Source organism: Penicillium brevicompactum (assembly GCF_028827555.1).
Source record: "Penicillium brevicompactum strain IBT 35665 chromosome Unknown utg000001l_segment0_segment0, whole genome shotgun sequence".
Lineage (NCBI taxonomy): Eukaryota > Fungi > Ascomycota > Eurotiomycetes > Eurotiales > Aspergillaceae > Penicillium > Penicillium brevicompactum.
In genome coordinates this window covers 426,342-454,249 of record NW_026623203.1, presented here as the reverse complement: position 1 = coordinate 454,249, position 27,908 = coordinate 426,342, and the positions used below count along the sequence as shown (strand labels likewise).

Genomic DNA, 27,908 nt, shown 5'->3' with positions numbered 1-27,908 from the left:
GGCCGAGTTGCGGCCAACGTCGAAGAATCGCAGCGAGCGTCCAAGGCAGGATCGACAGGAGACTACAACCAGCCTGTTCAACATTAGCCAGTTTTCTTGCTAGCATATCGCTGAAAAATTGGGGATGCTGCCGTTCTCCGGCCCGCTTCACGCACCACGAGCGGAATGACGAGGGGAGCTGCAAGTCTTGTATTCCGAGCGACTGTGCCTAAGACGGACCCATGAAGCAGGCAGTGCAATGCGCAAATGCGGCCTAGCCACCGATGGGCCCATTGCACCGTGCCCCGTTCCACGCGGTGGACATGGGCCGGGAGACTGAAGCTAAATCCGGAGTAGAGGGGAACAAGATGTGTGACCGCCAAGCATCCAGCTCGCTTCTGCACTTCCGCCCATGATCGAACATGAACGCTGACTGCAATGATGTTGGCAATTACCAGGGCCGCAACTATCCCCACTTGCAAGTATGATGGGATATCCAGCCGCTGGAGCGGGCCTGGTGTTGGCGCTTGGAAGAAACGTCTCCAGGATATCGCGTGCTGCAACCTCAAAAGGCCGTGGCTGTATCGGCGCCCGAGGCTATAAGACAGCCAGCATACGAGAGCGAGAAGCCCACAGAGACTGAATATATCTTGGACGGAAGCTCTCGCAAGCCATTCGGCAAACTTTGAGGTGAGGCGGGGCATGCTTTACGAGAGGCAGCACTGGACGTTAGCAGGTTTATATACTGTTTTTCAAGTGGTTGTTCAAACAACGCTGACCTAGTGCTTTCATTTCGACAGTGAAAGGCAGCTTGGGGGGACCATGCGGCAATAATCGACTGTGGTGAGAAACGATCAGAAGGCTCATATTATGGCTTCTTAGGATCAGGCGACAGATCAACAGTAGTGATACACCATATGTCGATGGTAAAAGGTGCGTTTCGCAAAATTCATGTTCAACGTTGAACCACAATTCTACGGCTCCCATGTGCCTACAACATAATGCGGTTACCAATTATCCGTGATTCTAGTTCCAAAAATCGAAGTCGGTCAATATGCTGAGATGCAAGGTCGTTTTTCTGATTAGGTGGTGCTGTCTTTGTCAAGGATACCAGGGAGGCGCCTGCTGCCAGCAACGGTGAGGAAAGCGCAAAATAGAACGTATGCAGGATCGAGCAGGCTATTGATTCTATATCTTCTAGTCTCTTTCCGGCCGAGCAACTCAAACAAACCAGTTGAGTGCGAAAAGCGGACGGGGTGCAATGCGATCTCGACACTGCCGTAGAAGGCGAAGTGGAACCTACCGCGTGACCTTCCACTTGGGGTTTGCTAGGTAGGTTCTTTGAACAGATCAAGTCATCTTGACTATCGATGCAATCAGCCGATGACTTGAAGACGCAAAGAACGTTGTTTTTAGACAAGGCGGCTATGTTGCAGCAAACATGCTTTGAGCTGCATTTCCAAAAGAGAGTTAACTTAGTCTAGATCTTTGTATCGGGACCCTGATCTGCAAGCCTTTGTAGGAATCTCTCCGGCTCCTTCCTCTACGTTGGAGCGCCCCTAGGCGCGAACTAGATTCAGTTGGAGAGTATAATTGGCTGAAGACGATTCATTCAAAGCATTCATCTGATCCAACAGCGACGACCAGCAAGAACAACTCTCTAGTACCATCCCCCCCCTCCCCTCCCCCGGTCAAGTCGGAAGTTTTTGCGGTTCCGGAAGTAATGGAAGAGGAAAGATGCAACCAGCTGTTTCATCGTGTGAGGACCCTTCTCGAATATCCCGCGAACGACTATTTTCTGGGTCAGAAACTTTGACAAAGATAGACAATTCTGGTCGGTTCTGACTTACAAGGAGTACCTTTCATTGTTATACAATGCCTGGCAGATCCTCTGCTGTTCTTCTTTATCACGACCATAGTCGAAACCGACTGCTTTCAGAAGCATCTCGCTGAAATGGTATTCTTGAAAGAATAGACTGGCAAATTCCAACAGTCTCGGATAAAATCCTGCTGATGCCCAGTCCAGTAAACAGACACGACCATCATCCAACCAGATAATGTTTCGGGGGGCTATGTCTAAATGACAGAGCACCAGTGGGGTAGGATCAAAATGAACCTTACCATCTCCGGGAAAAAGCCGGCTGTTAAACCATTCTTCCACTTGCTGAACATTGGTAATGGTCAGATCATTTGTATCTGGCCAGAGCAAGCCAATTGAAGGGCCACCACACAGGCTACCAGCCCTATCCGCGGTAATAGAGCGAAAATACTCAACAATGTGGGCGAGTCTTTGAATGTGAGAATCTGAAAGAGGATCAATAATCTTGCCCTGAATGAAATCCGATATAATGTAGCCCCAACCCTCATCGTCCACAAAAAATTTATGAACCGAAGGGACTGTAACGATATCTGGATTAATTATGCCGTATGCTTTTTTGCTGATTCTTTGCCTCATGGGAGGAGACAAACGGGCCGAACTTGACTACCAAGTCACAATCTGGTAGCTTAATGACCTGGTTACCAGACCTAAAGCCTCCAGTAAGCTGGTCCTCTGGACATGAACGGCAATAGTCAATGATCGACTGGTGATTGTCTAATTGAACAGACATGGTGGCACCAGACATTAGAAGGCGGGGTAAACAGAGTAAGAAAGGGATAGAAAACGATGGTCTCGATCGCTTTGACGCACATGATCTATCGCCTCGGATAATAGATAGTCCGATGTCTCCCAACCCCTCCAAAATGATAGCTAGATGAGCGATGTAGTTGTCCTGCCTTCCCTCCTCCATACCTGACCAAATTGAATTCAAGATAATATGGTCAATTTGAATCAAAATCAAGTTATAGCAGATGCCCGGCTTATTAGTCACATAAGAGTTGTGGTTCACACCGGTGCTGCAACAGATGGGTCGGACAACCATTGGTCGATATATCTCCTTCTTCGGACCGGTGGATCAGTGCGTGTGAATATGGTGACAGACTATGGAGAAATAGATGGACGTCTTGAATGGTCAAATCTCACATATCTCCTCACAAATTCGGCGATACGGCACTGGGACTATCCGGTTACTATGGCTATTGAGGTTCGACATGTCGCTGATACAATTTACCGAAATTTCCGCCATCGATATCAGTTCTCTGGTGGAGGATCTGGCTGTCGTTTTTGGGTGTGAGTATAACTCTATTTAAAATTAATAAATTATCGCCATTAATATGAATATAGTCGCACCATCGTGTACGACATCGAAAGCCGTCAATATATTGCCGTGGGAACATCAAATGACTTGTGGCGACACCTACAATACCTGTACCGCCGGGACAGGGATCCTTTGCAAGTAAACTGGGTCCAGGGGACATTTGTTACTCGTTAACAATGGCCTTTTATGTACATACTCAAGCCACCAGTCTGAATTGGATGGAATAGTCAGGGCTATCGGCTCATCCAAGGACCATTTTAAGACCGCCACTTTGAAAACCCATGATAATTGTAACACTAAGATTGAAAATTGTAGAGTTAGCTTGCTCGAATCTTCATTCTACAAAATTCCGAGGTGCACGAGTCTGACCTAGCTAGTCAAATGATATAGTACTGCCCCTCACATTTTAAACAGTTTGGTCAGGCCACGAAAGGCTTTGGTAAGGTTCTGAGTTCATAGAGTCGAAAATTCTACATGTGGACTTACTGAGATATAGTTGTGGGTTTCATATACAGTAGTAGTAGAATTCATTTACACTGACTCCTCGCAAAGTTGGATTTTAACCCACAACCCACTAGGCTGGGGACGAATTCGTATTTTGATCTAGTTGGGAAATCAACTTTGCGAGGGGTCAGTATAAATGGATACTAGAACTAATACTACTACTACCACTGCACTCTAAAGTTACCAACTACTCCATCTCGCGCGCTCGAGATACGCCTTCAACAGCCGTGTGATTCTGACCCCAACTGGTGCTCCACACTCGGACATCTAGCTTGATCCATTGGCATACCGCACTCTCCAATAGCAAACTAGAAACTCGATTATTCAGCTTCGTCAAAACTATTCGAGATAGTTCGAGAAAAATGGGAATTCACTCACTGGATGTCCACGGACGCAATTGTACCAGTGCCCAGAGTGTGTAGCGATTCCCCATCGACCGTTGACCATGGCCGTCTTGATTGATTGAAGTTCTTCTAAAGTGACGGTCTCATAACGTGGCCCCTCATAGAGACGGGTCATTTCCCGGACTTTTTCTTGAAGCTCTGGGCAGTTTCGCAGTTCGTCGCATAGTTTCAATGCGACGATGAGGAGATAACGGGTAGTTTTAGTGCGGTCTTCGACTTTCTCAAAACCCGTGTACTCTTCTTGGGGATGAAGATTTGTTGTCGTTTCTACTGGATGAGTGCGGTGATACCACGCGTCCAGCTGGGCGATCTTGGCGAATGATATGGTTGCTCTGATGACGATACGAGAGAGACTTCTTCCATTGGCCTGGGTGATCAAGTCTCGACACTGTTTCAACACTGGAGTCAATGTTGATGATGGCTTGGTGAATCTGAGCCGTCGTATTGCTGCAGTTTTATGCTTGAATGTACCACTCTAAACATATCGCTGAGCACGACTGCCGGGGCATTGATGGATATTAGCCGTGCGTCGAGTGAGATTTCATTATCAGGCTCTCTTGGTGCTAATCTCATAGGCTCCATTCGGGTTGAAAGGGGGGCGACTTTGTCCCTTGCAGATTCTTGGTAGATAGTAATTGCATCCCTGAGCCGTTGCATTGGCTGATTCTCGGCCTCCATGGTTTTGCTGAGACTTGTAGCCTCCGTCTCAAGGTGTTCACAGGCCGTATATCGTGCCTTGAGCTGTGATTTAGCGTCTCCCGTTGCCAAAAATGCTTCCGTAGACTTAAGCTTGTCTTCAACGTCATTGAGACGAGACTCAAGGACTTCGAGGTCGGTGCGACCTTTGGTAAGGGACCCCTTACAAATCCCATCCATAACAGCGCGGTTGATCGCACATTTGTAACATTTCGTCGCAAACTGACGAATGTGCTGCTTACAATCTGCACGACGGCATGGCAGTGACGAGAGAACAGACGTCTCGAAGGCTGTCGAATCTTCCATCCTTATCTCTCGTGTAAACTTCATCCAAGCCAACCAATCCATCAACCGATTCGCTTGTAAAGAAATGACCGCATCCAAGCACGATGATCGAAGATTCATGGAGATTGATTTCGGAATAGGTTTTCCATTCGAGGAGGTCAACACGGGCATCTCCCTTGTCACCGCACTCTTGGCACAGATTGTTTGGACAATCTTCCCCGCAGAGGCTCGGACACTGATGACCGCATTTGAAGATCTTAGCGCACCGCTCATCACAAGGAAGTCGATCGCATGGTGCCGCGCAAGGCATTGAGCAGGAGCCTTGGTGAGTGCAGGACCATGTGCATTTCTCAATGCATGGTGCATATGCCACTCCACAGTTTAAGCCACATGCTGAGTGTGAACATTGAACCTGTATATATGATTAAGATTTCGATACGATAATGAGGTGATGGATTCCACTGAGACATAACTCGCACTTTACTCCGCAGTAGCCGCAACTCTCCCCGTTATGACAAGTCTTGGGACATCGATGGTTGCAAGCACCATGTGGACGGTCGCATATTTTCGCGCAATTCGAGTGCTTCAATATCTTTCTTCCGTCATGGACCTCCTTCAAACAGTTTGCGCAGCAATCACTACAACTGTGGCAACAGCTGAGAATGTCCGTGCATGGCTCAGGGCAGTAACGTCCTTGAAACAGCCAACCTGAATCGTATGACCACACTTGGGTACAGCCTTTTTGACTTTGACGCCGCACTTAATGACTTTCAAGTTAAGTATTTGATGACAAAAGATGATCTTCTTGATATGACCACAAGGGAGCTCCACGTTTTCGATTTCCGTCATGCAATGGCCACAATCTTCACCACAAATCTTGGGGCATTCATGCTCACAGGTCGATCGGATACGGGGGCAGGGCTTTCCACATGCAAAGCCGTCGTGCATGACCACCGAATGGCACTTGGCCTGGCATTGATGACCACATGGCTCAAGTCGACGGGTACACGGCAGACTGCACCCACCTTCAGGGCTCTTCCGTTCAAAGTCGCGAGCTCAGAGCATAGAATAGGCGTGTCGGGGTGTCGAGGACAGCAGAGAGCCAACTCCGCGCCGACGGCATCCACACGGGATAGCTGAGAGTGGACATCGGCCCACATGGGGACATTGAGAAATGTTTCGGTATTTCCGATGAGATACATGCCGTGCTGAGCGTGGCTGAGGAGCATATTGATGCGATTTTCGGTGTGTAGGAAGCCAACCTTCCGCTTTTGGTCGCTGCGAACTAGGGAGACAACAATCACCTTTGCTTCCTCACCTTGGAAGTTGTCGACAGTTGCAAGGCGAAGCGTCTGGAGCAAAGTTTTCTTCTCGGTTGCATTGTAACCACTTGATTCAGGTTTCTCATCTTCAGCCTTCTCAAACCTATCCGCGGCCAAAGTTTCCAAGTCCCGGTCACTAAGACAAATCTCGAAATCATTGCTGAGTGACGTCCTAAGTTTCCGTAATTGCCCGGTATAGGGAGTCAAGAGCGCAATATCCGCGCTTGTGTACTCTCCCTGCCGGAAAAGATGCTGAACAAGCGCAGTAGCCATGTCGACCTCCCATTGGTTGCTATGAGACTTCACACGGCTGCCGTCATCTTCCAATCCTCGGCACAACGATGGCCCAGCCAAAGAGGTTGTTACGCATCCCAACAACATTGGGTAGAGTCGTCACGCTTTCATGGTCCTCGAGCTTGGGGTATATCCTCCTGATAAGCTGCGAGATCTCAGGTCTCATTCTTCGCTGTACATTGAGCTGTGCAACTGGTGCTGGCCTGAGACCTGGCTCACCAACAGCGCGTCTCGAACTGGCTTCTGTCTAGCTGCCATGACTTCCCCGTGGATGTTTCAAGACTTCGTGGTCATATCTTACCGACGAGATCACTTACAATTGTCTCCATCAATGCAGTCACCATTCATGTCATGTTGACATGATGTTGTCTCCAGTTCGTCGCACTCCCCGGCTCGCTTCGAAGAAGCCGCGCTGGATGCACTGAGCAACTTCTGAGAGCCAAAGGTGCGTGACGAACCACCTGTGACAGGGAATTGTACAGACGTAATGAGCAAAGACCTCGCGATGCGGACGGCGAGAGGTTCATACACTCCGCCATTCGGTGTGAAGTCAGTGAGGTCGAGGGCGGAAGACGCGGAAGATGCGATGGAGCACGCGTCGTAGAGCTGTTGTGGGACCCCCCTCGCTTCCCGTCACTCGAGTCGAATGCGAAGCCAGCAGATGTCTGGGTCATGCAGAGTAATTGACTTTACTACAAAGTTACTGAGATGGTTTACCATTAGATCTCCTGATTGAAAGTAAAGCGTGTTCATCGCTTGATCTGACTAGCCAACCAATCGTGGCCAATATTGAGCAGTATGCTGGGTGGGTTGATGTAGCAAGCAGGTGATTACGGCATCGAGTCTTCGTAGACGACCACTTTTGGTGGGTTCCTTCCATCCCTGCTCCACTGAGCACGGATGAATACTCTCTCTTTCGTGAGCAGAGGGCGGAAGGTGTGTTTTGCCTGGGCAATGCGGCGTCCTTAGCCAGCTGGTCAGTCGAGCTTAACTTGGAAACAATTCATGCATGGCTGATGTAAATGAATAATTTCTCGGGAAAATTGCAACACTCAGGGTCACAGCAATGCTACGGTGCGCTATAATAAATCCATTCTTTCATGTTCTTGGTGGCAGCTTTGAGCCAAAATCTATGTAGATTGCTCAATGTGTCAAATGCTCATCTTCCATCGTTGTACTTTGACATGGTACTGATCTTCAAGCATTATATGTGATGGCGACACATTGGACAGGTTTCCTTGTAGCAAAGCCAAGATACGACACATTGTCGATGGAAGTAATGTTGACAAGGCAACCGAGAGATTATGTTGTCTTCATCAAGCTTGTCCGCACAGATGAAGCACTCGTTTCCTTGACCCTGTGGGGTGCTAGCTTCGAATTTCTCATCTTTCAGCGCCAGAATGCATGGAGTGTTGTATAGTTGAGCCGCGACCACAATGAGCGGTGTGAACCATTCGATTGCGTCTTTGAAAGATACCTTGTCATGTAATAGCAAGTTCAAAACCCCCACGGCATTCTTTTCCTCGGACCATTTATAAATTCCAACGGGGGGTACATTATCACTTCTGAGTTTGCTGCATATACCAGCTTGGTCTGACTCGGAATACAGGCAGAGAGCCGAGCCTCGCTGATTGAAGTTAAGATCCTCCGAATCATAGGCCGTCACCTGTCGAATTTGTTGAATTAAGGCTCCGCAGAAATCTGAGCACTGACCAAAGAGATTGATCTCGGAGAACGCGGCCTCCGCCATCTTCTTTTCAAAGAATTTAATGGCGCTTGTGATGAGCTGCTGGTATTGACCTTTGATGTCTTTCGTAATAAACGCCGAGCAACTGGAAATAGATTAGCAAAGGCCACAGAAGTTGCTAAGAAGCCTCACATAATGGGATATAAAGCCCTGATGCAGATGGTCAAACGAGATCCTTTGAGGATTTCTTCCAACTGGTCGTATTCCGCAATAGGCTCTCGACAGGCATGCTCAAGCCAGGACAATATGTCGTGCATATCCGTCAGATCTCCCCATTTATTAAGCATGCGAATTGAGAGCTCTAGCGCTTCAATCTCTCCCATAAGGCTCTGCACATCGGATAATTGGCCTTGATTCAAACGAGGATTGGAGCCGCCGGATCGCAACTTGTTTCTGAGATCCAAGAAACAATTTGCTAGACTTTGTCGAGCTGATTCTCCTTTAGTCAACATTCTTGATACTAACGAAAGAGATAAATAATATAAATAATCCTCTACTATGATTGCGAGGAGATTGTTATTTGTAGCTAAATCCGGCACATGGGGGAAGGGGAGGGGGGCGGGATGAGCATTTTCTCCGCGGAGCGCCTAGCTCCGTTCGATTTTGGACTGCCAACCACACGGTATGATTCAGCGCTTTAGCGCGCCCTAATATTTCTCCTGATAACCGTCAAGTAACCCTCTTACCCCACTTTCAATTTTAGAACAGTTCAATTTTTCCATCCGTTCAATTCCGCGATAAAGTAAAACTTTGGCCTAGACATGATGCATTTCAATTTCTGTGGCACTCGAATAATGACAGGGCATAGACTTGAGCCAGCCATGTTTATCAATGTACATATTAATGAGCGTTCGATGATCGACCTGACTGATTTCTTCCACCCAAGGTGAGCAAACAGATACGTCAGCAGAGCCAGGAAAATTGTTGACTAACCAAAGCCCCCTACCCCCGTCACCCCAGGGTGTGCTGACCTGACTAGGCGCTAAATGATTGGCCTTCAGGATTCCGTTATTTAGGCGTTTTTGATTAGCACGACCTGCAATCACGTAAAAGCCCCCGAACCAAAATGAATTTGGGGTATACGACCATGACTTACCTTGCAGTCACATTACATCCATTACCGTGATTAAAGGATAGTAAAGTGTCGCTATGAAAAATCATATCGAGGGTCAAAGTGAGAGGCGATCTAGTTCACTCTCGCCAGCATTCAGCCGTTGCTGGTGATCAAACCGATCGGGACCTGCCGAAGCACGATCATGTTTGAACTCAACAGACATTGATTTGATCAGGGATCTATATACTTCTGTGGCGATAATCGTAGCTCGATCAATGCACAGTTTCATCTGCCTCCGGGTAAGTCAGAGAACCGAACCGAACAGGTCGACTGGCTAATTGCCGTTTCTCTCTGGGGTGACCGTAAGCGCCGCCCAGCCCTGTGCGAATTGTGCCATTTACGTGTGATCCAAACTTTGTCCGAAGCGACGCGCTGCTTGATCAAATCGGTAGTCAAAGCCCGGGCGCAAGGTCGAGTACAGCGCTTATTGGCTTCCGCGGTGTTGAGTCAGTGTACGTAGCTTCTGTACTACGGTATAATCATAATTTCTTTGAAGTTTCTACAACGCTGATTCAACAATTCAAAACATACGATGCCAGTTCAGCTGGAGACGTGGCAGGGTTTGGAAATCCCATTGCAGCTTTTTAGAGACACGGAGGACTTGACCCTGGTGCTTACTAGCTGATACCGATAAGGGGTAAGTTAGAAAAATTCAATAGAAGGAAAGCCCTCAGGCAAAGTCAAGATAGAAGCAAGCTCATCTGACCTCTTATCCGGCTTCAACGCTGATATTCTGTTCTCATGCCAGAAATCGCTCTTACGTCTTAACTGCCTTAATTTCAAACAATTCGGCTTTCGCTCGTTGTACCCCTTGTTGCATTTTTCGTCTCATTTCATATACGTAAGGATTGTCTGCGTGATTTCTTTCTTTTTGTACATGTGTTCGCGCAGAAGTAGTGTGCAGCCACCAATCTGTCCAATTAGCTGTGACGCGGGCGGGCCGCTCGGGGGCCTGTGGAATGGTATCACGTCTCCCTGCCTGCGTGTTTGCCTGCGCGAGTTGAACATATGACTAATCATACTTATTTGCTGCTGACGACGCCCACATGTTCTTATGCTGGCCTTGCAGTCCTATTTTCTCTTTTTGTAACAGCATAGCCGTCTTGTGAATCTCGGAATACTTTCTCGCCCTCTCAAGGTTTACTCGGTGATTTCCGCGATATTAATAGGAACTTCCAAATGTCTCATGTACTTTGCGCTCAGCTGATAGCGCTCAATTTTCTTCTACATAAGTTCCCCGAAACCAAAAGCCAAAAACGGAAGAGTCAACCTACCTCATCCAATAAACAATACAAATTGCCATTCTCGACAGAGCGCGAGTTGGTGGAGATACTATCCTATCTTTCCAAGAGTCGGGATGGTTCAGATTACATCCCATCGGTCTGCGTGGAGCAAGATCGGGCTGCTAGTCACTTAAAGGTCCTTCTGGCTGTCAACAAATGTACCTGGAATGACGGTGATGATATACTTCGATCCATAAAAGCACGATTTGAAGTCATTTTCGATATTCTTCGTAACGCAGAATTTGATCGTACGTATGTCTTTTCTACTACCATTCCAGATTGTTTGCTTATCTTATTTAGGCCGCGCAAGATCCACAGAAACCAGAGAGGAAATCCTTGAATCAATCGTTGCAATGTGCTCCCCAAGAATTCTTTGTCGGCTACGTCTGACTCCAAGCAAAAGAAATGGGATTAGGCCATCAATCAAAGAGTTATTGCAAGTAGCAATAGATGGTGTTGGGCGAATAAGCCCCCAAAAATTCCGAGATTCAAGCTTCACCGCCACCTCATGTCGGTTTATATCGCTTTCAAAGGAAGCTGTTCGGCTGGTGAATAATTGGCTTAATCATCGGGTGCAATCTCGCCTTACTGAGCTTTTGGGGCTGATTCGACGTTTGAATGAAATACCAAACTTATCCGATCTCTTGCACCTTATTCCGACTGGTTTACATGGAGTTGTTCAGGATTCAAACTTTGCAAGCTGCCTCTGCAACATCATCAGGAAAGTGTCAAGATATCATGAGGCAGCTAGAATCTTATACCACATCGCCAAAAGACACCCCGTGGTGCGAAATATGAAGCTTCAGCTAGCTACCCTCCCCCAAGTGGCATACGACAGGCTTAATAGCCCCAGCCACGTCGCGAAACTCGAGGATTTGGTACCACTGCTAGGCATCATTAATGGTCACCGTTATGATGTTTCCCAGATATCGCGATGCATGGCACCCTCTAAGATTAAGTTTTCCCATGAGATGTTTTCACAAGAAACACAGAAAGCCTTGGAAGAGTCAAAGATCCACTCCGAAATACAGCTAATCGCCTTTTGTGAGATTGAGTCGTCACCTGAATTGTTTCCACGTGTCATTGCGTCAAGCAAAGACGCCTGCTTTCTTTGCAATGCTTTTATAAAAACGCATGGCAAGATGCACACATCACGAACCCATGGGAGATTATACCCCGGATGGAGATTACCCAATCTTTTGCAAATGAAGGGGTTGCAGGAGGAACTCAATCAAGTGCTTTTGAACCTGGCTCGAAACACTATAGGTGCGAGAATTGTTGGTCACAAACATATCCATCCTCAACCCCCTTACGAAAGCACTCTACTGCCACTTTCGCTTTCGCCAACGACAAGAAGTTCTTTCTCTTTACATCTTTCTTCACGAAATCTACAGCCCACTGCGGTTGGAGAGCCTATCGCAAAGAAGCTTTTGTCGTCAACAGAACCTGTGCCTGTGAGCCACAAAATAGGATCGGTAGAAGGTTTTCCGTGCATCCTATGCACCAGCGAAGAAGCGACTTTTGTTTCCGGCTCCCTTGAAGTCCATATTTATATGGAAACCACACCAGGCTCATGTTTGACGCCTCATTCAATTATATACAGTATTGAAAGAATTGACAATGGTGGAGATGAGAGACTGCCAGATGGATCGCTCGTCATTGATCCACTAGGATTGACAAAGGAAACCCTATATGAACTGCCGGTGGATAATGCCTTTTACATTTCTTGCCAAGACGTGACCTTGAAGCTCGAGTCGTTTCCTACATCTGTTGGTTGATTTTATGCTTGCCGTTTGGTGTTATGAAAAACCTACAGCATGAAATGTAGCCTGATGCTTATGCGCTTGCTTTATTGTTTTATCTACTACGGCTATTCACACCTTCACCTGAAAGACTTCTGGTCAAATTCCAAATGCTGCGAATTTACTACAAGTCTGCTTAGCCGAGAAAAGATTTACATAGGCTCTATTAACCCTCATACTCTGTGAAGTTTCGATACTTGTGATGATGTTAAGATAACGGGAGCTACACAGACCAGAAGCTTTCCAAAACTTTTGAGTAGTTCGGTTTCATAATCGAATAAAAATTGGATATTGCACAGAAATAGGCCTATACAGTAGTAGACAAGTCTTTATTTATGACGAGCTGTGATTTTAATCAAACAAAAGGAGAATTGAGCTTTATTCGCCTCCCGCTTAAGGGATCATTAACAGTAGCCTCATACTGTGAGACCTCCAGTCCATTCAAAGTCTTCCTTACTTCTTGGAGAACTTCAGAGCCAAAGGTGGGATGCTGCCCAGTCTCTTGTTTGAATTTGTGGTTTTCGTCACGAAGATATCCCCCAACCGAAGCCTTAGCTAAAATCTGACGTACTGAATGGCCTCCAGGCAGAAGCGTTGCCGAGATAATATGCCGAGGCTCGAGACAATAGGTATTTATATCGACATGTCGTCCTGTAAATGGCTCGGGCTCCGGATTTGCATTAAGTATCTCTTCGATGTATCGGGCCATTTCGGATTCCAATCCAGTGATTTGGCACATATCAGCAAATCTCGCAAGTTCTATTGCAGCTGAAATTTGATCTTCGGGTACCATCAGCTCGAATTTCACCCTACCGAGGTATAGCCATTGCAAGAGAGCCTCGAAACTTTGCGCTGAAACAACACCTTCGACTTTGTCCAAGGTGGCTTTCTGCTCTTGGCCCTCTTTGAATTCATTTTCAAACATCGCGGAAAAATATGCAGACTCTCTGCAAAGAAGAGTTTTTGACACCGTGTATTCATGATTTCCAGAATTGACTTGTATCTTCACGTAAGGTCCGCGATAGAATGAAAGGAAGCTATATTGTAGAAAAGTCAGAGGCGATCGTTCACAGGAATGTAACTTTACATACGATCTCGCGAACTCAGGGGCACTTGCTTCAGATATGTCGGTCATTGCAACAAAATTGGATGTTCGATTGGCTAAAATTGTATGGGAAAATGAGAAAGGTTGAGAGTGAAGCCAATTGATCATGTAGCCAACTCGTTGGCCAAACGGCATTACAGTACGGTACCAAAAGAGCCCGAGTTAATTCTCAAGTGCGTAAAAAGAAGAAATGTTAGAAAAAAATAAAAATAAACTCTCGAGGAATCGTAGAGGTTTTCTCCAAGGCATTCTGTTTATCTACATAATCTACCAACCATATATTCTACCAATCATAAGCCCGCTAAAGCTCAACCAGTTATAAGTTGGAATCATATGCGAGTACAACGCATCATGCAGGTGGTATGCGTCACAGCTTGGGTAACACGAGATGGAAACGGTTTGGTCAGGTGCTATACTGTCAATTTCAGCCATTTCAGACGCTGCATTCTCTTGGACATTTATTGGTCGCTCAATAATTCGCAAAATATACCAGCAACTGAAGTTATGAAATAGGTGCTCGCAGGTGTCGGCATCTACAGGTGGTATTGCGAAGTGGTACGACCCCGGTCGTCCGAGTGCGAGACGGTCCCATGTAGGCGGGGTAGTGGGAACACATGCAACATAGTGGTTGGCTCTCGCCCAAAGTAAATTGTCGAACTGAGGGGTGGTATTTTACCACTAAGGACAGGGTTATTCATCAAGTACCCATTCCCTCTTTGTCTCTGTATGGTAAACGGGGTACGCTCGGCATACCAGCGTTGTAACACGCTAGGAACGACTCCTGAGATCTGATAACACTTCAACAGCAAGATCCAGATAAAACAATCAATGCATCTCAATGGGACACCTCAATACTAGCACATACCAGTATCCGTCAATCCGACAGTTATGAGCCCGATTGCCCGTTGCAATATCCATTAAGATATATCAGACCTCTCTGCTCTATATCTTAGCAGCGCGTATAATCTTCCGCAGATCTCGGATACCCCTGAATCGCCCGGTTACCCCCAAACGGCACATGCGAGCGTTGCCGACGACCGATTGCGAACAGAACGATAGGATATAATAGGGAAAGCAGTATAAGGATGTCAGAAAGCCTCTACTCAGAAGAACTGAGGGCAGTGCCTCAGGACCAGCGACTACGGTCGGAAGGTCAATGGAGAGTCTGGATAGGCCATATACGATCAGCAGCTATCTCCGAAGATGTGTGGGAATACTTGAATCCAGATCTTTCCGAAGAGAGCGTACGACAGGTTCCGGAGGCCGCCCAAGAGCCTCAACCTAGCAGTATTCGCGAAGACGTGGAGGATGAGTTTGAACTCACAGAGAAGGAATTTACCCAGTGGACTCGACGCATTCAAGCCTACGATAGACGTGAGACTCAACGGGTGCGTCTGCTGAAGGTGATGGCACGCATGAACAGTCTAATCACACGTTCTCTCGCAACCGAGTATCACTATCTCACTGTCGATGAGGTTTCGCCGCATCAGAAACTTGTCAGGCTAGCTCGTGAATTCAAGCCAAAGCCAGAGACCCGGACCGAAGAGCTTCGACTTGCGTGGAGAGCCATGATCAAACAACCAGCGAATAACGTCAATACAGATCACTGGCTCACTCAGTGGACGAGTCTATATGAGGAAGCAAAGTGTGCAGATGTGCCTGATGTGGTATACAGTGTCAAGTACGCTATCCGAGACTTCCTGCGCGCTATTCAGCCTATAGATGACGTATTCTGCACCGCGTGGCAGGAGAAAATCCTCATACACGATATATCCTTCCATGACGTTATCTCCTCATACCGATCACGTCGTAAGGCTCTTGGACAGTCAGCGAAGAAGGGATCGTCGAAGGTTGCACTTGCCACGCTAGATGGTCAGCATGAGGCGAGACTTGGTCAAAATAAGTCCAAACTAGCGGAGAAAACGTACCGTACACGGTGCCCGTGTGGTAATGGCGCCCATACGTATCAGCAGTGCTACTATCTCAACAAATCGCTGAGGCCAGAAGGCTGGAACCCGAACGAAGCTGTGGAGAAGAAAATCCCTGAATTCATCAAGAGGATGAGTCTCCAGGACCAGGAAGCCATCGCAAAGCTAGCCAAGACCGAATCAGCTCAGTTTGCAGCCTCAGAAGATCAACGGTCGATCGAACAGATCATCTCTATGTTTTCGCATGATCTTGCGGTACAAGCGGCGCAAGAGAGTGATGAGTTTCCGCTAAAGAATAGCTGGATCGTTGATACCGGCGCGAATACTCACATCAGCAACGATCGCGAGAGATTCGTCTCATTCACTCCTGCTGACTACACTGTCATCACCGGAGACGCTTCTACAAGAATTCAAGGCTTTGGAACGGTGAGAGTGAACCTCACAGACCCCGAGACCGGAAAGACCTCTATCGGAGAGGTCTCGGACGTACGGTATTCGCCAGGATTCCACACGAACCTACTATCCGCGTCGAGACTGAAGAGCAAGGGATTCATCATGGATATCGAGTTACTAGCACTCGTTCACTGCGGTCAGCCTATTGCAAAGCTCGAGGAGAAATGTGGGCTATACGTACTCGAATACCGGCCAATTCCGGCTGGGTTCGCGACAGTCAAGCATTCACAAAAACCACTAATATCCTCAGCCACGGCCGAGCGTTGGCATCAACGCCTAGGTCATATGTATGATCAGCGTATCCAGAAACTTGCAGAACTCGTTGATGGAATCAAGATCACTGGTCAACATATCGATAATGCTATCGGCAATCCTGAGAGATGTGAAGTCTGTCAAATGACTAGCGCAAAGCGCCAAATCTCGAGAAGAGTTCATGGAACCAAGTACGGCAGATATGGTCGAATTCACTTTGACCTTGTGCGGATCGAGACAGCATACAACGATGATAAGTGGATGACACACTTCTACGTCGAAGGGATACGCTTACATGCCGCCTCTACACACGAGAAGAAGAGTGGTTGTCAGGATGCAGTCAAGCATTTTGTCGCGTTCGCAATAACACAATTGAAGCTGCCAATTCGAGCCTTTCGCTATGATAACGAGCGCGCTGCCGGCCGCACGGTAGAAGATTTCCTTCGTGAATGTGGCTTCATCGTGGAACACAGTGTGGTGGGCACACCAGAGATGAACAGCTTCAGTGAACGATCTGGGGGGGTGATAATTGCGAGGGCACGAGCCTTACTGCTAGAAGCAGGCCTTCCGAAGGCTCTCTGGCCAGAAGCCGTCAAAGCAGCTATATACATCATCAACAGATCGCCCACTAAGCTTCCAAACGGTCAGTGGATTATTCCATACGCTGAGGCAACAGGAATCGACCACGCACAGCCAAAACAACGCATCAACCTCTCAAATCTGCGGCTATACGGATGTCGCGCTTACGTGCGCCGTCAGGATATTCCAAAGAGCCACAAGATGGAGCCGCGCGCGGATATCGGATATCTAGTAGGCTACACAGCCTCGAACATCTGGCGAGTGTGGTTTCCGCGCAGAGGAGCCGTGCGAGAGGTCAGGGACGTAGTATTCGATGAGAATCTACGATATGACCCCAAAGAACTAGAAAAGCCACCTATTAGCGACGTAATCGAAGCTATGCCATGGGAAATTGGTGAAGACGAGCATGAGGATATCGAGCAGCTCACACAGCTTGACAACCAGCCAGAAACAAACGAGCCAGCTAGTGAGAGTACTCAGCAGTCACCAGAGGCCATACCGGACGTTCAACGCCAGGAAAATGCCTTTGAACCACCAAAGTCACCAGGCCAACCTCAACAGACGGTCACACCGTCTCTAACACCCTCGGCAGAGCCACAGCTTCTGCCGGCGCCTCAGACGCAGCAATCATCTCAAGGAGCATTTCCCGGAGATCGAAGGCCCGCACAACATGAGACAGCACATCCAAGAGCACCAAGGGATATCGTTGGAGATGTATCGGATCAAAACATCGTCACTGGAGCACGGAACAGGAAACCAGTGGACCAGGCATTTACCGCCGCGCTAGAAGAGCCAGAAGACTATCATGAAGGTGTCTTAGCAGCGTTCGCAACAGGACTAAACGCTCCTCACCTTCATAACCTCGTGCACCGCGATGATCTGCCTTCAGAGCCTCAGAACTGGAAGGAGATGATCAACCATCAATATCACAAGGGCTTTCTTGCCGCTGCAGGCCTTGAAGTTGACACACTCACTCGCAAAAGCACCTTCGAGGTAGTACAGCGTCCAACAGACCGCAGCATTCAGATCCTACCTCTCAAATGGGTCTTCACTTATAAATTTGATAGCAATGGGTTCCTGAGCAAGCTGAAAGCAAGGCTATGCGTACGAGGAGATCTCCAACGGATGACGGCAGAAGAAAAGTACTCAGCTACTCTCGCAGTGCGAACCGCACGTGCTGTATTCGCGCTGGTCGCTGCATTCGATCTGGACACACGCCAATACGATGCTGTCAACGCATTCCTCAACAGCCTACTAGATGAGATTGTATACGTCTCATTACCACCAGGGTTTGACAAAGATGGCAAAACCAAGTGCTGGAAGCTTCTTAGAGCTCTTTACGGCCTACGGAAATCTCCACGCCTATGGCAACGAGAAGCGTCTAAGATCTTCACATCTCTAGGCTTGCAGGTAGTACAGGAAGATATCTGCCTCTTTGCAGCGGACGGCATCATCGTATTCTTCTATGTTGACGATATCATCATCGTAAACCATGCTTCAAAGCATACGGCAGCCGAAAACCTAAGAGAACAGCTCAGCAAACACTGGGAGCTTCGAGATATGGGAGAGGCGCAGTGGTTCCTCGGGATACGCATTCTCCGTGACAGACAACAGATGGCCCTCTGGCTCTGTCAGGATTCATATATATCCTCGATGGCTCACCGTTACCATCTCACCGGATCTCGCAGATACGATACACCACTTCCTAGTTACTCACTCAAGCCATTTGACGGCCAGGCGACGCCTCAACAGATTCACGAGTACCAGGAGAAGGTTGGCTCAGCCCAATATGCAACGACAATCACTAGACCGGACTCGGCGAAAGCGACGGCTACACTCGCTCAATTCCTCACAAATCCCGGTCCCCAGCACCTTGATGCGATCAATAGAGTCATCTCGTACCTTTACAACACTCGGACATCGGCGATCGCGTACAGAGCGCGCGATCGATCACAGAAAAATAGTCAGATACCAGAGGCAGTTCAGTTCTTTAGCGACGCCTCATTCGCCGATAATCCTGATCGAAAAAGCTCTGAAGGATACACATGTATGATGTTTGGAGGACCTGTCGATTGGAAGGCCAGCAAGCAGCGTACGGTGACTACCAGTACAACCGAAGCTGAGCTCCTTGCGATTTCAGAAGCTGCCAGGACTGTGGCCATGTGGAAACGGCTATTCAAAGCAATACGCTTCGATCCTGAGCACGAGCTAAGCATCAGATGCGACAACCAACAGACTATCGGGATTCTCGAAAAAGAAACACCTCAACTGCGCACGAAGCTCCGCCATATTGACATACACCAGCACTGGCTTCGGCAAGAAGTTCAGAGCAAGCGCATCAACGTACACTGGGTGAGAACCGCCGATATGATAGCTGATGGTCTCACAAAGCTACTACCCCGCCAAAAGCATCTCGGTTTCATGCAATCGATGGGTATGGAGGATATACGGCAACATCTGGTAATGGGCGAGGTCTAACGCACACATCTGCAAGAGCAGAAAGGGCACTCGCTGAGGGGGTGTGTCGAACTGAGGGGTGGTATTTTACCACTAAGGACAGGGTTATTCATCAAGTACCCATTCCCTCTTTGTCTCTGTATGGTAAACGGGGTACGCTCGGCATACCAGCGTTGTAACACGCTAGGAACGACTCCTGAGATCTGATAACACTTCAACAGCAAGATCCAGATAGAACAATCAATGCATCTCAATGGGACACCTCAATACTAGCACATACCAGTATCCGTCAATCCGACAAATATATATATCTATGCTTTGACGGTCACGAATTCTCTAAGTGCCAGAACAGTACAAAATCCTGGTAAAATTCGACTTTTTCTTGGTAGTTCCTATGCAAGCGGGTCTACAGTGTCGCCATTGTTTTCCATGACTTTTATTACCAGGTTGTTGCCGTTGAATCTTGATATCTTGCTTCTTGGAGTAGTTGAACCACCGGATTGGGCCGGGAAAATGTCGGGCCGAGATCTGGGCTTAGTTACAGCATGCACAAAAAACCAACATTAATCAGCAGGGTTATGAAAGCTGTCGGAACGTGGTCGTTATAGTACGGACTAGTACGGGCATAGCCAATTGGGTACTTGAGAGAGTGTTTTTTATATACTAAAGAAAGTGCAGAATAGATAGGGGATGAGCTAAGTAAGGTCGTTGAGAGCCTTACGATCGTCAGGCAGAGGGGGTGCTGAATATTCCTCGGGCGGCGCACTAGTAAAATGGCGACCCTCTTTTGTTGACAGATAATCCATTGCTACGTATGAGAGCTTACCGATCTATCAATCGTCAACAATATGTCTACGGAAAGATGATTGCCATCTGAACACCAGACTATAGCTCCTAGAGGCAACACAAATTATTCTATATCTATTTCATACATTCCGGGCAGCGGTAGCTATGTAGTCTTTGTCATTGGATCCAGGCGATGAGCTTACACTTTATCGCTAGTTCATCCGGGTGGTTTTGCTCGTTTGATCTGCCCGGGCAGAAAATGGACAGTGCCACTCCCACTCCATAAGGCCAACCCTAAGGGCCACTCTCATGCGGTGAGCGGTGTATACTGGCGCGCTATTTTGTTTGAAAAACAGCTCTCGTGACAAACAGATTGTATTCGCAGTGTGCTGCTCCAAGGAAAAGTAGCTACTAGTTTCAACGCAGAACTACCCCGTCCTATTGCCTCAGGCTCTCTCCCTTGTCCACCTGCTTCTCTTAAAGACCCAGAGATTTCTCACATTGGAGACGACTTCTGGACTTCTCAATATCTTTATAATTTGTCAACAAAAGAGGGTCGCCATTTTACTAGTGCGCCCGAGGAATATTCATCGCCCCCTCTGCCTGACGATCGTAAGGCTCTCAACGACCTTACTAAGCTCATCCCCTATTTATTAGTTACTCATCGAGGTCCGCACAAATTGTAAGTTAAATACCGTTGAGGTTAGTATATTGTTGTTCTGCCGCATTTCCGTCACTATGCCATAGTATTTCCAAAAGGACTACGTAACAAACAGCTGGAATGCCTCGTCAACCTCAAGAAGAACTCATATTCAGGACCATGCAGTTCATTCTCAATCCCAAGTTCAACTCTGTAACTACCAACTGAACTCTGATCCTTCCACCCCATCTTGCTATCTCTGGCTCTAGCTTTCCTAGCTACCAGCGCCGTCAATATATATCCGACAGACGTCAGACTACCGCAATTTGCATCCTTGCGCGATATTCGAAATATTTGCCCCAGACTTTCCATTAACTTTCCATTATTGGGTGAGGCCCCTTGACGGTGAGTGCGGGGCACACATGCCCCTCCTAACACCTACGATCTTCCGCTTTCTATCTCCATCTGAGCACTCTTTCTCCCTGCCCTTTCTTCCAATCTATATCTCCAACTCGCAGCATGAGCTTCTTCAGTGCGTCTACTCCACCATTTCAACCTTTTCTCGACCCCCTACATGCATGCACTGTTTATATAGGTACTGACTACCTGTGACTAACAGGCAACAACCATCAGTATGCACGCGCTCACGCGGAGGTCTACGGCACCGAGGGCTACAAGAGTCACTGGTCCCACGAGTTGATCGGTGCTGCCGCCGTTTTCGAGGCGGTGAAGCTATACGAGGACAAAAGGGTCGACGGTGGTAAGACCCCTTCCAATCAATTTATCTGGGATTCGCCGCGTAACTAATCCTTCTTCATACTAGGCCAGCCCGACAATCACCTTATGGCCAAGGAGCTCATTGCTGGTATCGCCGGTGCTGAAATCGACAATCTGTTCGAGACTAAGGGCATTGACTTTATGGACCTTGAGAAGGCCAAGCATTTCGCTAAGAAGGAGGCGAAGGCTGCTATCAATCAGGACAACTACTAATTGTCATATCTATCTTGTCCCCGGTGTCTGGTATATGGTCATATCGGCTGCAAATGTAATTCATTCCGCATCCTTCCATCGTATCTTAAGCCTGGTATGTTGTCAGTGGTAGTTCACCACTAAGCCCGTTTTGGACAGGATCCACAAGAGAAGCTTACTAAGAAGCAAGCCCCTGATGTCAACAAAAGAGGGTCGCCATTTTACTAGTGCGCCCGAGGAATATTCAACACCCCCTCTGCCTGACGATCGTAAGGCTCTCAACGACCTTACTAAGCTCATCCCCTATTTATTCTGCACTTTCTATAGTATGAAACAATCTATCAGAAGTGTTCTGTATAGCTGTGGAAATACACCGGATTTACTGGCCAGCGAAAGGCAACGGAATCAAAAAGGGGAATAACAAAGATGATCAGAAAAAAGTGTTGATTTCTGTTTCCTATCTACTGGGCTCGACTCACTGCATCCCAATGGTTCAATTACGTAGTACTTACCAGTACCCTCGTGCAAGTTCAATTTTCCGCCCGGGCAGCTCCGGTAACCCTAAGCGCAAAGAGATGCAGTTGCACGGTATTCATATTGGTCGAGTCGGAAGCGCTTCTGAATTATCGCACGCCATATACCAGGATATACTATGGATGAGAATGAACAACTACGGAGATATTCGCGCATGCGCGATTCCATCACTACCCGCACAAGGTATGATCAAGTCTTACGTACCATTTTCCGTGTTTACCATGACTGAGAATTTAAAGTGCAGTGCGGAATGGGGGAGAATATTTGTCAGTACGCTGATGAGGCATACGCGAAACTAAGACGGCCGGATTTTACCTACATTGTTGTCTATTATTCAAACAACAATTTTGGCAATGGCAGTGGTTCTTTGCTCAAATGGCATATATAAACTGCTGTGGTCAAGACAGTTTCCACGATATTTGGTATTATGCCAGAATGTAGCCTACTCAGATCCATCCTAGGGCGTTTTATATACTTAGAACTGCAACGTACGCTCATGTTTCTCTTTTCTAGAACGGCTTTGTTTCAAGATATTTCAAAGCCAACTTAGATAAGGAACCTAATTTCTCACGAAGGCATTCGTCCAATAGACAGTCTGAATGTATGCAGGTGCCTCATATTACACGCTGAAAGTACCCCACGACCTATTCTAGCAGTGAACTCTTGAGATAGGCTAAAAGTAGACTGTTACGTCAGTCCCTAAATGTAACGTCGTGGCGAGGGCAAGAGGCATTGTTTGGAGAACACGAGGGAAATATTCATAGTAAACATTTGAGGTAATAACGAATTAGTTTAGCTGAAACTACTGGATAGAGTGTGAGCGGCTGTTTACATTAGAGGTAAACTTGGCCGTAATAGCTCACCTGTCCACAAAGACGCACCGTTCGATAAGTATCATTTACGATAAGTTGCTTTACAATCCATATATTTTGTGATACACCTTTAACTCTAGCATACTGGGTAGCATTGACATGGAAATGAAGCGTGCCTCTTTGCTATATTTGTTGACCTTACTTTAGCTACAGCCTCAACGCGTAAAACAATGCCACCGAAGTAATTTGTGACCTCCCTCCATTAACGACTATTGACGATAGACCCATCCTCCACAACTCAACGTTCGGACAATTGTATGTGGAGCGATGACTCACCAGGCCGTGTGCCCGCCATCAACAACAACGGTGCTCCCTGTCATAAAGCTGCTTGCATCACTCATGAGAAAAAGTGCGGCACCCCGGAACTCGTGTGGCTCGGAGATTCTTCCTAGCATATTCTCTTGCTCCCATACTTCTTTCGCGCGGGGATTATCCTGCATTGCCTTCTTCGCCATGGGCGTGTGTATGTGGCCTGGACACAAGCTATTGACACGTATGCCGCCCCTTCCTTCAGCATCCACAGGCCCCCATTCCTGAGCCAGGTTTCTCCCCAGTTGGATAACTGCAGCCTTGGATGCGTTGTAGATCGGTGAAAAGATGCCCTTGTTTGCAATCAAACCACTCATACTAGCTACCAACAGAATGGATCCTGGTGTCTTGAATTTGAGCATTTGTCGGGCCGTTGCTGTAGCGCTATTGAATGCGCCAAAAAAGTTGACGTTCATGACGGTTTCCAGGTCTTCTTGCGAAAGTTTGAGGGCTGCTTCTGTTCGAGTAATTCCCGCTGCAGCCACCAAGCCGTCTAGACGCCCGTGGTGCTCGGCAATCGAAGAAATGGTTTTATTCACACTCTGAGCATCCACCACATCAACCTTTATGTAGTGCAGCGAGCCACGGAAGGGACTCTGCTGGTACTCAGTGAATGGAGCTTCGGTGTCGGAACTATCTAGTCGATCCAAACAGTAGACTATTCATGGTCAGAAATTGTAGCGGTGCTAAATAGCCTGGCAAATTTACCGTGTGCACCAGCCTCGGATAGTTGTTTCGCCATCTCAAGGCCCAGACCCCTTGCACCTCCAGTAACCGTTATGACCTTCTTTCGCACATCGAATTGTTGGAGAGGCCGCAGATCATGCGTAATGGTTCTGCAATGGTATGCCTTGGGCCAGCGATGTTTCCCTAGCAGTCGTGCTTTTGAGAGGGTTTGGTTTGCCAGCATGGCGTTGTCGTTGACTTTCCTGGAAGATAGACAAAGTAAAGGATATGGGAGTACACAAAACCTAATATAGAAAAAGAAGAAAACCGGACGTGCTCTTCAATTTAAATCTTAGAATGACCGGCTATTTCGGGCTACTCATAATGATGCAAAAGAACTTCAAGTGCATACTTCCGTGTCCGTGGGACCGTGACTACGACAGGTCTCAAATGCGGAAGAATGCGATTACCTGTATCCTCCCGTCGTGCCTGGCTATTCTCTAACTTTTGCGGGCAGGATTTCAATCAAGGCAACCACTATAGTTTACTATCGGAGATGCACGAATCTACAAGATGAAGAAGCTCGAGGTTTTGCTCGGTCAGCATCTAGCGGGTACCGTACATCCGGATTTCCGCGACTTCCCTGATTATGGGAATGGAAATCATTCTCTCCCGTGCTGCCGAGTCGGGACAAGATTTACAAGACCGCGCTTCGTCTTGTCGAATTGAGAAGATTTTCTTGGGTTCGCGAATAACACACTGCACGATTTCTGCGAATGACTCATAGCTAGCTTATTGGCGGCTTATGATTTATCCGTGTGCAACAAATGTGATAAACTACACTTGAGAGAATGTCAGACGCGGACTCAACAGTTACAGCTTCGAATATTGCGTAATTGAATACTAGGCGCCGTCGGGTCGTGTGACCTTGGCAAAGACTTTGATAGACAAAGCTTCTTGCAGAATTTGTCGGAAGGACAAATACAATATGCGACAACGTAAGACAAGGATTCTAGTATTTGGGAATAAGGCTTAACGTCAGGCGGTTGGAAGCTGGACACGGCTATTCTTCCGTAACCCTGATCTTTCAATCCAAACTACGAAAATCCTCGGTGTCCGCTTAGCCAAGGGTTGGGAAGCTGTGAAGGAAATTCTAATTAATTTTGCACAAGAGTTGTCGCGCGAAGCCTCACCAAATTGGCTATGGAGTATGACTGTTGCCAGTCGCTGACGGTTACTTACCCGTGAAAGTTGAAGTACTGTCTTTGATTGTAGACGAGCTAAGCGCTGCATATAAGCTATTATGGTTGGCATATGGAAGAAAGTAGACTGCTTCGCAATCTCAGTGTTCGGATTCCGATACCTCAGCGTTGTTGTTCTGCCCGAGCAGCAAAGGTTTGAACCCGCTGCCAGGGGGGGGCTAGGCTTGGCAAAGGCTATCGATGATGCAACAACTTCTATAACCATCGCACAATCCGTAGGTAAACGGGAGCACGTATTACCGCATTCCAGTAACTGCTAGATCTATGCTATCATCTCTCATGAGATGCTATCTAGAAACGGGTAGAAGCGCTCTTTGTAATGATGATCAAAGGATGACACCACACTTCAGACAAGACAAGGTGGAACGACAGGTCGGCAAGTAACGCGTGGCAGGGCTCGTACTTGGACACTGATTATGTGCAAGCTGCAAGCTGCAAGCTGTACAAGGTTGCGAATTTGGCCTAAGAGTAAAGGGGAAATGTCGGAACACACTAAAAGTGTATAGGCTAGTATGCATTCGGGACGAATGAGATCAAGCGGAACTAATTCAGGATGAAAAGATTGATTGATTGAAGAATAGAATATGCGATCGAGGGCATGTTGAAATACCCTGAGGGTCTATGCGTTTAATACGCCGATACTCGGTGGTTACGCACCAGAGCTGAAAAATGACGCCAAATTACATACAGAACATAAAGCAGGTCGATATCCCATGTGACCAATCACCAGTTAGCGGTAATTTACTGCTTCATGCTCTGACAGGAAACTAGTGAGGTGGAGAAATGTGTGCAGGCGCTGGGACCATCAGCATCGAGGTATCGCTTTCACTCGGACTGAAGACCTCGCCGTGAGCAGGAGTGCGAGTTCGACGCCCCTCACCGAGTTGCTGGGTGAGGCGATTACAATTGAGATGCGCGGCGCCATATGCAATAGTTCTCGTATCGTCGCCATCGTGCCTACCCTGCAGGTAGTTTGTCAAACGGTGGTATGGCCATCTTGTATCATCAGTTGTAGTGGACTTGCAGTCAGCTAGAGATTCTCCCGTATTTTCAGCGTTTTCGCTGGCGTGCTTGGCATTGCTCTCTTCGCTTGTAGAGATGTTGACGTCCACCCGGCTAGCCGGAATTCTTAGCTCTGGTGAAATTGACTTGGTGACAAAATGGGAATTCCGAGGACATACCAGAGGGGGCAAGTGGCCGAAACATTTACAAGCCACGGGTCAACACAGTCCGGGTGGAACTGGTGGCTGCAGGGTAGGGCACGCATATCCTGGCCATCAAAGAAGTCATCAGTGCAGATAGGACAGGAGGAGTTGCCCGCTCCAGGGGCGGCATCGGCCTTTATACGTTGATCGGTATTCTTATTGATCGAAAATGCAGGCGCCGGGGTCGTTGTTTGGCCGGCCTCGAGATTTTCCAGATATATGAAGTACTTCTGGGCAAGGTCCTCAGAGTCCATAGGCATCTCGATATCCCTCTTGGAAACATCAACACCGTTGATCTCGCCGAATTTGACGATCGGAAGAGTATATAGCAAGATGCTTGCTAGACCTCGCGCTTTACTCTGTCTTTGAAGGCCTGTCGTCCGGCTAGGTCCACATCTCTCTGGATACCGATGAGCATGGGCAGCGCCCCTGATAACGATAACGAGGGTAAGAGCCGTGACGACCCCCACAATGCTGTAGACAATGATCATCACTGCAAATAGTTAAGCAAGGCATGAGATGGTGGAAATCGATACACGAACAACTACTCCGGCTGTCGCCGCCCCCACTGCTGCTGGAATTATCCCCACTGCCGCCAGTATGCATGACACCGGTTCCGTACGATATTGAAAGACACTACTCGCCGAGGAGCCGATGTTGGATGAAAAGGCTTTTATAAAACCGCGGCAGCACTATAGTCGAGGGAGGCGAAAAAGCTGCAATATTGATCGGTTTTATTGTCAACACTTTAGATTGCAGTGATCCGTTGATAGCCTTGGAGGATTGCTTCGTGGCCGACTAAGGTGACTTGCTAACAGTATCGCCGGACAGATATTGATTACCGACAATACCGGAATTTATGGCGTACAAGAGCGCAGGTACTGATTGATATAAGAGAGATGACGACCAGGTTGCTTGTCTTCACGCAAGGCAGTGACATCAGCACAATTTGTCCCGCGGTTCGCCCGTACATTCATAAGTAGCAGAGCGAACTCATGATCGGTCGTCCAGGGATGTTGAAGGTACGATGAGTACCGAGTTTACTATGTCGGTTACTGGACCGAAGAAGCGCTTGAGCGCCCTTAGGAATCATTTTATTCGTATGTCTGAAAACATCGGGATTACTCTCGAAAGGGTGGGTAAATCAACGAAAACGTGATAGTGAACCATTTTTCACCAACTGCATGACCGTTCGTGGGTCCAGACAAAGAGTGTTATTCTGCTCGGGCAGATTTGTCGGACTCATTGCCAAGAGTGCCTATGC

The 27,908-nt window shown here is 47.6% G+C and overlaps 9 protein-coding genes across 9 annotated transcripts; 3 read left to right on the top strand and 6 right to left on the bottom strand.

The window, feature by feature from the left end:
• Positions 1–4,019: 4,019 nt before the first annotated feature.
• On the bottom strand, positions 4,020–5,086 carry N7506_000108 (uncharacterized protein; the record flags this gene model as incomplete). The annotated part of the gene is made up of 2 exons (XM_056949404.1): positions 4,020–4,505; positions 4,556–5,086. 2 exons carry the CDS (start codon positions 5,084–5,086, stop codon positions 4,020–4,022), a joined length of 1,017 nt encoding a protein of 338 aa, XP_056815319.1.
• Positions 5,087–5,910: 824 nt separating this feature from the next.
• Positions 5,911–6,768, bottom strand: N7506_000107 (C-terminal helicase domain-containing protein; the record flags this gene model as incomplete). The annotated part of the gene is made up of 1 exon (XM_056949403.1): positions 5,911–6,768. The coding sequence occupies one exon, from the start codon at positions 6,766–6,768 to the stop codon at positions 5,911–5,913; it is 858 nt and encodes a 285-aa protein (XP_056815318.1).
• Positions 6,769–7,885: 1,117 nt separating this feature from the next.
• N7506_000106 (uncharacterized protein) lies at positions 7,886–8,880 on the bottom strand (the record flags this gene model as incomplete). The annotated part of the gene is made up of 2 exons (XM_056949402.1): positions 7,886–8,513; positions 8,561–8,880. 2 exons carry the CDS (start codon positions 8,878–8,880, stop codon positions 7,886–7,888), a joined length of 948 nt encoding a protein of 315 aa, XP_056815317.1.
• Positions 8,881–10,721: 1,841 nt separating this feature from the next.
• On the top strand, positions 10,722–12,603 carry N7506_000105 (nucleic acid/nucleotide deaminase domain-containing protein; the record flags this gene model as incomplete). The annotated part of the gene is made up of 2 exons (XM_056949401.1): positions 10,722–11,073; positions 11,126–12,603. 2 exons carry the CDS (start codon positions 10,722–10,724, stop codon positions 12,601–12,603), a joined length of 1,830 nt encoding a protein of 609 aa, XP_056815316.1.
• A 477-nt stretch (positions 12,604–13,080) lies between these two features.
• N7506_000104 (BTB/POZ domain-containing protein) lies at positions 13,081–13,552 on the bottom strand (the record flags this gene model as incomplete). Its single annotated transcript, XM_056949400.1, is given in 2 exon segments — positions 13,081–13,182; positions 13,199–13,552. 2 exon segments carry the CDS (start codon positions 13,550–13,552, stop codon positions 13,081–13,083), a joined length of 456 nt encoding a protein of 151 aa, XP_056815315.1.
• Positions 13,553–14,817: 1,265 nt separating this feature from the next.
• N7506_000103 (uncharacterized protein) lies at positions 14,818–20,358 on the top strand (the record flags this gene model as incomplete). The annotated part of the gene is made up of 3 exons (XM_056949399.1): positions 14,818–18,048; positions 18,697–19,378; positions 20,345–20,358. The coding sequence occupies 3 exons, from the start codon at positions 14,818–14,820 to the stop codon at positions 20,356–20,358; spliced, it is 3,927 nt and encodes a 1,308-aa protein (XP_056815314.1).
• Positions 20,359–21,007: 649 nt separating this feature from the next.
• On the top strand, positions 21,008–21,817 carry N7506_000102 (DUF3759 domain-containing protein; the record flags this gene model as incomplete). Its single annotated transcript, XM_056949398.1, has 3 exons — positions 21,008–21,040; positions 21,461–21,587; positions 21,651–21,817. The coding sequence occupies 3 exons, from the start codon at positions 21,008–21,010 to the stop codon at positions 21,815–21,817; spliced, it is 327 nt and encodes a 108-aa protein (XP_056815313.1).
• Positions 21,818–23,474: 1,657 nt separating this feature from the next.
• Positions 23,475–24,421, bottom strand: N7506_000101 (uncharacterized protein; the record flags this gene model as incomplete). Its single annotated transcript, XM_056949397.1, has 2 exons — positions 23,475–24,169; positions 24,220–24,421. 2 exons carry the CDS (start codon positions 24,419–24,421, stop codon positions 23,475–23,477), a joined length of 897 nt encoding a protein of 298 aa, XP_056815312.1.
• Positions 24,422–26,206: 1,785 nt separating this feature from the next.
• Positions 26,207–27,250, bottom strand: N7506_000100 (RING-H2 finger protein; the record flags this gene model as incomplete). Its single annotated transcript, XM_056949396.1, has 3 exons — positions 26,207–26,555; positions 26,621–27,137; positions 27,187–27,250. The coding sequence occupies 3 exons, from the start codon at positions 27,248–27,250 to the stop codon at positions 26,207–26,209; spliced, it is 930 nt and encodes a 309-aa protein (XP_056815311.1).
• Positions 27,251–27,908: the final 658 nt, after the last annotated feature.